Here is a 10,640-nt window from a genome sequence, read left to right as displayed (position 1 = left end):
TTTGTCCAAAACCTTAAAAGGAGCTCACCAAATGGATGGACGGTTTGGATATATATAACACATACCTCATGATTAGACCAAAAAAGCTTGCTAACCAGCCAATCCGCTTCCCCTTTTAATCTGGAAGCAGATGTATGCATGGTTGAGTACTGAAGCTACGTCACCAAGTTCTGTGAGCCCCACTATGATGTATGTGTTGTATCCACACCGTCCATCCATTTTGAAATATCATTTTAGGATATGAGTCAAAGAATGAGGAAGATAAAAATCCGTAGTGGACCCACCACAGAAAACAGTGAGGAGAGTGATTTCCACCATTGAAACTATCCCAAGGCCACCATAATGTTTATTTGAAATCCAACCTGTTCAAAAGTTTAAAAAGACATGAAATAAGAGAAAACACAAATATCAGTTTGATCTAAAACTTTCGTGGCCTTTAGAAGTTTTCAATGGTGGGCCTCACTATCCCCACTATTTTCTAAGTTGGGTCCACTTGAGCTTTGGATTTAACTCATTCTTTGCATATTGCCCTAAATCTCTCCAGATGGATGAAAGGTGTGGATATAAAACATACATCATGGTGGGGGCTCACAGAGCTTAATGACATCACTTTAATAGCATTTCTAGCTATTTTAGTATCAATACACCCTGTATTTCTTCCGTTTTCTATCAAATCTCCCCGTTAACCTTTACCATCTGACAAATAATGTGCTGCCAGCACTCAACCTTATGAAAGGTATAATACGGTTAAGTGTATAGTACCTTTTCTCATATATATATATATATATATATATATATATATATATATATATATATATATATATATATATATATATATATATATCCGGTCCATTGGTTTTTTTCAGTTCATCTTAAGGATTGAGCTCAAAATTAAAGTCTATCCATCAGTGATTTGTATTTGTCATCCAACCTGTTCATAAGATCAAAAACACAAATATCACTAAAAGAAAAAATCAACGGTAAAAGTTCATTTCACACTCTTTCCTATGGTGTGGTCGAGTTAAGCTTTGGATATCCTTTATGTTTGGTATCAAGCCCTAAAATTATATGTTAAAATGAATGGACGGAGCGGATAAAATATAGAAATCATGGTAGGCCCCACAAAACTTACTCAGTACGCTAATGGTACCGAGCGACACGGCACGCAATCCGCTCCCTATAAAGACGGGATACTCATACCAGTGCCTTATCGGCGTTCCGTAGGGACCACCACAATAATGTATATGTTTTATTCACGCCCTCTAAATCATTTTGACAGATCATCCAAGAGTATGAGCTGGATAACACCACATGAAGCAATGGGGGTTGGATTCCTACGGTCAAAAACTTGACAGATCATCCAAGAGTATGAGCTGGATAACACCACATGAAGCAATGGGGATTGGATTCCTGCGGTCAAAAACTTCTGTGCCCCCGTGAAATTTTCACGGGTAAACTTTCGATCTCCACTGCTTCCTATTGTGTGGTCCACTTGAGCCTTTAATCTATCTTCTTTTTGGGCTTATGCTTTAAAATGATCCATAAAAATAGATAAATGACATGGATATATATATATATATATATATACACACACACACACGTGTGTGGAAAAGGTTCTATATGGTCGTGGTCATGGGAACTTCCCATAAGGTTGAGATGTGTGGACCTTACCATGATGCATCTTGAACATCTACCCCATCAGTCAGATGCAGCATTCCATGGTGGGCTTGGCACTTAAAAATCATTTCAATCCGTGACTTTTGTGGGCCACACCACATATACAAGTTGAGAGGGGTTGCCCTCCATTAAAACATTCATAATCATTATTTAGGCCCACTGAGATGTGATTCACAAATCCAGCCCATCCATTATGTGTGTCTCACTTGGATGAGTGGTCAGACCAAGTTTCAGATGCATCTAAATTTCAGGTGAGCCCCACCAAGTGCTTTTATATATTTTATGCATATCTTTACATGATTTTAGATGGTATGGCCCTCTTGCGTTTCAGCTGATTTTTGGGATATCTCATAATTTAAATGGGACCCATCAAATACACAATATTGATGGTCAAAACATCACGGTGGGGCCCACACAACTTGACCTCGTGGGAACTCCCCATGAGGTCGAACGGTGTGAGCCCCACCACAATGTATGTCGAAAATCAACACCTTGCATTTGATGGGTACCCTTTACATTACAGGATATCTCAAAATTAAGCCATATACGGAACTCAGGCAGGCCATGGCATCTAAAATCATGTGAAGACATGCCTAAAACATGTAAAAGTACTTAGTAGGGCTCACTTAAAATTTGGATGCACTTGAAACTTGGTCTAACTCCTCATGCAAGTACAAGTGGGACACACATAATAGATGAGCTGAATTTGTGACACACTCCTCGGTGGGCCCAACAAATGCTTATGAATGTTTTAATGGGAGGATAACTCCTCTCAACTTTTGTACATGGGGTAGCCCACACAAGTCATGAATTGACTTGATTTTTAAGCACGAGGCCCAACATGATATGTTGTATCTGACTGATGGGGTAGATGTTCGGTATGCATCACAGTGGGGTCCACACAGCTGGACCTCATGGGACGCTCCCATGAGCTTGACCGCATAGCACCATTTTCATACATATGGGCAGCACACGATCCGGGACCTATAGACGGAAACGGATGGGCTACTCTCCGTGCCACTAGCCCGGAGGCTGGTGGTCGGTGCTCTGTGGGGCCACCAGGATGTTTGTGTTTCATCCATGCCGTTCACCCATTTTTAAAGATCATTTTATAGATATAACCAAAAAATGAGAGGGATATAAATCTCAGGTAGACCACACCACAGGAAAACAATATTAATTGAATATCCATCATTAAAATCCTCCTAAGGCCCAATATACTGTTTATTTGACATCCAATCCGTTGATTAGGTCATAAAAACCTAGATGAAGGGAAAAAACAAAGATCAGCCTAATCTAAAACTTTTATTGCTCGGAAAAAGTTTTTAATGATCAGTGTTCATTCAACCCTGTTTCCAGTAATGTGGTCCACAGTGTTCATTCAACCCTGTTTCCAGTAATGTGGTCCACTTGAGATTGGGATATACCTCATTTTTAGTCTCATACCATAAGATGATCTAGAAAAGTAGATGGACGGCGTGGATGAAACATATACATCATATTGGGGCTCACAGAGCACCGACTATCAGCCATTGGCTTGCGTCAGGTTGAGTAGCCAACCGTTTCCCCCTATAAACAAGAGCCTGTTTGGGCGGTGGGATTAGAAGGGATTAGGTGGGATGGGATTCAAAAAAATATATAATTATTACCCATGGCAGGGATTGTCCCTGTAGCCATGGGATAAGATTAGTGTCATGCTTTGTTGATAATATGGTGGTACGTTGAATGGATATACCCACCATCATTTGAAATCACTGAGACTAACACACGTGTTATATCTAAACCGTTCATTTGTTTTGTAACCTCATTTTATGGCATGGATCTAAAAATGAGGTAGATCCAAAACTTATGTAGCCCCAAAGAAGTTTTCAATGGTAAGTATTCAATCCCGGTTGCTTTCTATGATAGGGTCCACTTGAGCTTTAGATTTACCTGATTTTTTGGCCCATGCTCTAAAATAATCTCGATAAATGGTGGACGGTGTGGATATAGCCCACACATCATGGTAGGACCTACACAACTTGCTAGCATTGAATGAAATTGGCACGGGACCCAATGCAATTCCATTTAATGTAATTCCAAGCTTTTCCGTTTCTTTCCAAACATGGAGTGGAATTGGCACAGAACCATATGAATCCCATCCCACCTAAATCCCTTCTAATTCCAAACGGGATCAATTTTAAGGGTCTGTTTGGGCGTTGGGATTAGAAGGGATTAGGTGGGATGGGATTCATCAAGTCCTGTGCTAATTCCACTCTATGTTTGGGAAGAATGGAAAAGCTTGAAATTGCATTAAATGGAATTGCATGGGGTCCCGTGCCAATTTTATTTAATGTTCGGGAAGTTGAGTAGGTCCCATCATTATGTGTGGGCTATATCCACATTGTCCACCCATTTATCTAGATTATTTTAGAGCATGGGTCAAAAAATCAAGTAAATCTAAAGCTCAAGTGAACCCTACCATAAAAAGCAACGGGGATTAAATACTGTTGAAAACTTTTTTGGGGCCACATAAGTTTTGGAACTACCACATTTTTAGGCCCATGACATAAAATGAGGTTTCAAAACAAATGAACAATTTAGATATAACACGTGTGTTATTCTCAATAATTTCAAATAATGGTGGGTATATCCATTCAACATACCACCGTATTATCAACAAAGCATGGCATTAATTTTATCCCATGGCAACAGGGGACAATCCCTGCCCTGGGTAATAATTATGTTTTTTGAATCCCATCCCGTTGAATCCCTTCTAATCCCACCGTCCAAACGGACCCTAAGATAACGATGGTGGTGGCAGTGGATTATCTTAAGATCCATGGGATTGCTTATATCCCGAGACCTGTTCACTCGGTCTGTTTGGCACGCCGTGCATATCCCGGGATTTTACCTTCAATCCATCCAACCAAGGGATAGGCTCAATTTTAAGGTAATGATGGTGATATCAACGGATCTGTTAGGCTTGTCATGCCTATCCCAGGATATTGCCGATCCCATCCCTCCTAATACCGTGGGATCTGACTGGCCAAACAGGGCCAGTCGGATTGGAAGGGATGGATGGTATTGGAAGGGATTGGAAGTCAAATCCCAGGATTGGCCTGGCATGCCAAACAGAGTCGGTGATCTGATCCCAATCTCATGAATCTTTAAAACCCATCCAATCCACCCTAATCCTTCAAATTTACCTAGGATGTGTTTGGTTCGAGGGATTGGAAGGGATGAGAAGGTTTAATCCCAGGATTGGCCGGGCACGCCAAACAGACTGGATATAGCAAACCAGGGATACTGCAATCCCATGGATCTCCAGACAATCCACTGACAACACCATCATTACCTAGAAATCCATGCCATCCACCCTAATACCATTCAATCCCTCTCAATCCACCCGGCCAAACGGGCCCTAATTATTACCCATGGCAGGGATTGTCCCGTGGTGCCATGGTATAAGATTAATGCCATGTTTGTTGGTAATATGGTGATATATCGGATGGATATACCCACCATCATTTGAAATTATTGAGAATAACATACATGTGTTATATCTAAACCGTTTATTTGTTTTGTAACCTCATTTTATGGCATAGGCCTAAAAATGAGGTAGATCCAAAACTTATGTGGCCCCAAAGAAGTTTTTAACATTAAGTATTCAATCCCCGTTGCTTTCTATGGTGGGGTCTACTCGAGCTTTAGATTTACCTGACTTTTTAGCCGATTCTCTAAAATAATCCCAAAAAATGGGTGGACGGTGTGGATATAGCCCACACATCATGGTGGGACCTACACAACTTACCAACATTGAGTGAAATTGGCACGAGACCAATGCAATTCCATCTAATCTAATTCTCAGCTTTCACATTCTTCCCAAACATGGATTGGAATTGGTACGGGACCAGATAATCCCATCCCGCCTAATCCCTTCTAATTCCTCTGCCCAAATGCGCCCTAAGAAGCCACCCGCGCGTCTTCGGTGGACTCCGGATCACCGAGGTGGGTGGGATCTCTGACCGTGAGGCCCACCTTGATGCATGTGCGTTATATCCACGCCGTTCATCCGTTTTGAAAACTCTTCGTAGGACATCATCCCAGTTCATAATCTCAGGTGGACCATAATACAGGAAACGACCGTTAAAAAATTCTCATGGACCACACAAGTTTGGGACCAAGCTAATATTTGTGTGTTCTCTTCCTTCAGATCTTGTTGGATGGCAAAAAACATTACAGTGGCCCCCATAAGGTTTTTAATGGCGGAAATATAATCATTACTGTTTCCTGTAGTATGGTCGACCTAAGACTTGGATCTGCTTCATTTTTTGGATTATGCCTTAAAATGAGCCGTCAAAATGGATGGACGGTGTGGATGTAAGGCACGTAGATCAAAGTGGGACCACAGTCAGCGATCCCACCTTCTTAAGTGGGCTCACCCCCCTTTCCGCTCCCCACGCCTTATATAAACGTCAAAAATCCCACTCCATCTCTCAGAGACTCTCTATCTCTCTCTCTCTCCAGCCTCAAAACAGTCAAAACCATGCAATACCACCCTCATCCCCTCACTCTCGGGCTCCCTCCAAAACCGCTATCCACCCCAAAACCGCTCTTCCCTAAAACCAGACTCCCCTACAAACCCAGGTTTTCTGCCTCCTCCGCCACGACGGCTCGTCTCAGGACCTTGTACGAACTTCTGTCGGTGACTGAGAGCGCCGGTCAGGACGAGATAAAGGCCGCGTTTCGGAAGCTGGCGCGGAGGTGCCATCCGGACACGTGTCGGTCAGATAACAAAAAGGAGGATTTCACGAAGCAGTTCATCGAGGCTCGGGAAGCATATAGGGTACTGTCCGACCCTGTCCTTCGAGAGGACTACGATAACCGCCTTAAGAACCGTTTTGGGGACTGGGAATCGCAGCTGGCGGGTCTGACGACCCGGTCTGATAGACGCGCCACGTCAGCCTCGTGGGGGAGTCGGATGAGAGCTGCTGCTGCTGCTGCTGTTGGAAATGCTCCTGCATGAGGAGGCCCATTTCTGGTGGGTCACATCGTTTCGACTGGTTGGAGCAGTGGAACTACTCAGAGTTGGTAGTCCCATGGACTATAGCTCTTTATTTTATTATTTTTTTATAAATACTTTTAAAAATAAATAAATTCATTAGTAGATGAAAATAAGTGTTGTTGATGCAGTTTAGTTTTCTGGCTGACCGTCCACAGCTCACCTTCTTAAACATGCACAGGCGAAGGTGAGAGACAAAGGAAGCCCCGGTTTGTATAGGGGACCCTCAGGTGCCTAAGTTAGGCTTGAAGTCGTTAAAGTGGGGTAGGATCTTCATAAAAGAGACTAGTCGAATATTAAGGTTTTTGTTAACGTACCTCAAACAGTGGGCATTTATAGGAGAGAGGATTTGTAGTTCAACTTTAGGTCGAATCTCAAGGCGGGTGCTGAGTTGGAAACAATTGATACCATTCTGCTCAATAGATCAGCATTCATCATTTTCGACCGTCAGTCGAGCAGGAAGATTCGTCCTCTCTTTCTAGGTGTTGAGACCTTTTGACCCTATCAAGGGTATCGCAGATCTACGGTCGATGTATAGTCGATTTGTGACCGATCTATGACTGATTTGTAATCTATCTATGATCGAGCTATGGTCAATCTCTGATTAATATGTGACTGATCTGTGAACGATATATGACCGATCTATGACTGAGCTGTGATCGATATGTGACTGATCTGTGACTGAGTTATGGTCGATCCGTAATCGACAAGTGGCTGATTTATAGACGCTCCATAACCATCCTTTAGCCGACCTATAAAATAGGTTGATATTTCGACTACTTGCGTGAGCTTATAAGATCTTTGTGTGTCCTTACAATTGCATCGCTCTCTTTGGAGATTGCTATGTTTCTAGACATAGAGGTCATATCATGCTCGGCCTTCCATGGGCCCGTGCTGGCTCAGTAGAGTTAGTCCATTCCATAAGCCGATCTATAGACTTTAAGATTTTTTCCCAATACTGATAAATTTTTATAAAAGAAAGAAATACCATGAAGGTAACTCATTACGCTCTACTGAGTAAACTTAGTTGGGCTCACCTTGAATGTATGTAGTCTATCCACTCCGTCCATTGGTTTTTACATCTAATTTAAGGGTCGATACCAAAATTGAAGCATATCCAATGATCAAGTGGATTATACCACTTGAAACAGTGGGGATAATGATTTCCACAGTTGAAACCTTTCTAGGCCCCACGATGATATTTATTTGTCATCCAACCTGTTCATAATATCATAAATACATGGATGAAGAGAAAACAAGAATATATGGTTGATCCAAAACTTCTATGGCCCCAAGAATTTTTCAACAGTAGATGTTCAATTCAACTGTTTCCTGTGGTGTGGTCCATTTGAATATTGGATATCTCTCATTTTTGGTCTAAAGCCCTAAAATTATTTGGTAAAATGAATGGACCGAGCAGATAAAATAAATAAATCATGGTGGACCCCATAGAGTGTACTCGGTACGCCAAGCGTAGTGAGTAACAAAACGGATTGGCTACTCCCCCTGCCACCCGCCAATGGCTGGTGGGTGGTGCTCTGTGGGCCTACCATGATGTATGTGTTTCATCCATGCCGTCCATCTATTTTTCTAGATTACGAGACCAAAACTGAGGTATATCCTCAAGTGAACCGCATTACACGAAACAGTGTTGAATGAACTTCAATCATTAGAAACTTGGTGGGAGATATAAAAGTTTTGTATTAAGCTGATCTTTGGTTTTTTCCCTTCATTTGGGTCTGTATGACCTAATCAACAGATTGGATTTCAAATAAACAGTTCAGTGGTCCTTAGGAGGATTTTAATGGTGGATATCCAATCACTATTGTTTTCCTGTGGTGTGGTCCACCTGAGATTTATATTCCTATCATTTTTGGTATCACAACCAAAAATAATCTGTAAAAATGGATGAACGGAATGGATGAATCACATACATCATGCATCATGGTGGGGGCCACAGGTCACCGACCACCAGCCACGGGGCTGGTGGCAGGGGAGTAGCGAATCCGTTCCCAACATTTTCTCACGGTAGGTCCCACCACTCCTAGGACGCGGATTAGCTACCGACAGGTTGAGTAGCGAGACAAGTGACGTCACCAAGTTCTGTGGGCCCATCATCATGAAGTATGTGTTTTATCCATACCGTCCATCCATTTGGAGAGATCATTTTCAGTCATGATCCAAAGAATGAGACAGATCCAAAGCTGGAGTGGACCCCACTATAGAAAACAGTGGGGAGAGTGACATCCACCGTTGAAACTTTCCTAAGGTCCATCATGATGTTTATTTGAGATCCAACCTGTTAATGTGTTAACGCATACATGAAATAAAGGAAAACACAAATTTCCGCTTGATCGAAAACTTTTGTGGCCCTTAGAAGTTTTTAATGGTGGGTGTCACTCTCCCCACTGTTCTGTGGTGGGGTCCAGTCAAACTTTGGATCTGACTCATTCTTTGGAACATGTCCTAATATGATCCCTACAAATGAATGGACGGTGTGGATACAAAACATACATCAGTGGGGCCCACAGAACTTGGTGATGTCACTTCAAGCCCTGCTACACAACGTGTCTGTAGCTAATCCGCGTCCCCACTCCTACCGCTGACGAAACGGGACTGCGTATTAACTAAATATTTCTTTTATATTACTGAATAAACTCTGTTGGGCCATAATTATCGACGCGGATTGCGTCCTACCCCCGCCCGGACGTAGGTATTGATTTTGATGATTCACACACACACACACACACACACACACACTTATATATATATATATATATATATATATATATATATATATATATATATATATATATATATATATATATAGACACACACACACTGTTTTTACTGTTTGATTGAATACTACTTATATTATATTGAGCATGGAAGTGGTGTTTGACATGAAGAATAAGTATTTAGATATAAAAATTATATATATATTTTTTTCATAAGATTCTTAATGACTAGATTTATCTGATTCAACTTGAAGGTTTTATTTATGAAAATAAGAAGAATTTCATTTGATCACTTTTTGGCTTAAGGCACGTGTTAAGATGTTGGTACAAATTCTTTAATTTCTTCATTGTAAAGCTTAGAATTTGACACAAGGAAGGACGTGAGGTCGAGCATCGTCTTCCTCAAGGGGATAACTATTCCGAATCCACAAAACTTCTCTAGCCTCCTCACATAGACTCCTCGAATCCACAAGGAAAAGAACAAGAAAATATAAAATAAATTATATAAAATTCGAAATTGATTGATGAATGAAATAAACGAGTTCATAACCCTTTTAAATAGGGATACTAAGCAACGAAAGAAATTTCAGAATCAAACTACAACTAAAACTCCTAGAATTGGCAACTTACTACACACACACACACTATGCACTTCACCTCACGAGTCCGTCCCATGAGGTCAAGCTGTGTAGGCCCCACCGTGATGTGTTTCGAACATCTACCCCATTAGTCAGATGCATCATTCCATCGTGGGCCTAGGTCTCAAAAATCAAGTCAATCCGTGATTTGTTGGACCACACCACATACAGAAGTGGGGAGGGACCGTGCACTATTAAAACATTCATAATCATTTTTTGGGCCCACCGAGATGTGGTTTGCAAATCCAGCCCATCCATTGTGTGTCCCACTTGGATGAGGGTTCAGACCAAGTTTTAGCAGCATTCAAAACTCAGGTGGGCCCCACCAAGTGCTTTTATATGTTTTAACGGTGTCTTCACATGATTTTAGATGGTATGGCCCACCTGAGTTCCGTATACGGCTGATTTTTGGGATATCCCATAATTTAGAGGGGACCCATCAAATGCACGGTGTTGATGGTCGACACGCATCACGGTGGGGCCCACACAGCTCGACCTCACGGGAGCTTATCGTGAGGTAGAGCGCATAGTACCTTTTCGCAT

General features: G+C 41.8%; 1 protein-coding gene across 1 annotated transcript; it reads left to right on the top strand.

Moving 5' to 3' along the window:
• Positions 1 to 6,205: 6,205 nt before the first annotated feature.
• LOC131228098 (chaperone protein dnaJ 20, chloroplastic-like) lies at positions 6,206 to 6,685 on the top strand. Its single transcript, XM_058223930.1, has one exon. It carries the CDS (start codon positions 6,206 to 6,208, stop codon positions 6,683 to 6,685), a length of 480 nt encoding a protein of 159 aa, XP_058079913.1.
• The last annotated feature ends 3,955 nt before the right edge of the window (positions 6,686 to 10,640 follow it).

This window comes from Magnolia sinica, chromosome 15 (assembly GCF_029962835.1).
Source record: "Magnolia sinica isolate HGM2019 chromosome 15, MsV1, whole genome shotgun sequence".
NCBI lineage: Eukaryota > Viridiplantae > Streptophyta > Magnoliopsida > Magnoliales > Magnoliaceae > Magnolia > Magnolia sinica.
This window is presented reverse-complemented; position numbering and strand designations above follow the sequence as displayed.

What these genes read in the sequence shown, in the direction of transcription:
- LOC131228098 (XM_058223930.1), top strand. Translation starts at nt 6,206, where the DNA reads ATGCAATACCACCCTCATCCCCTCACTCTCGGGCTCCCTCCAAAACCG.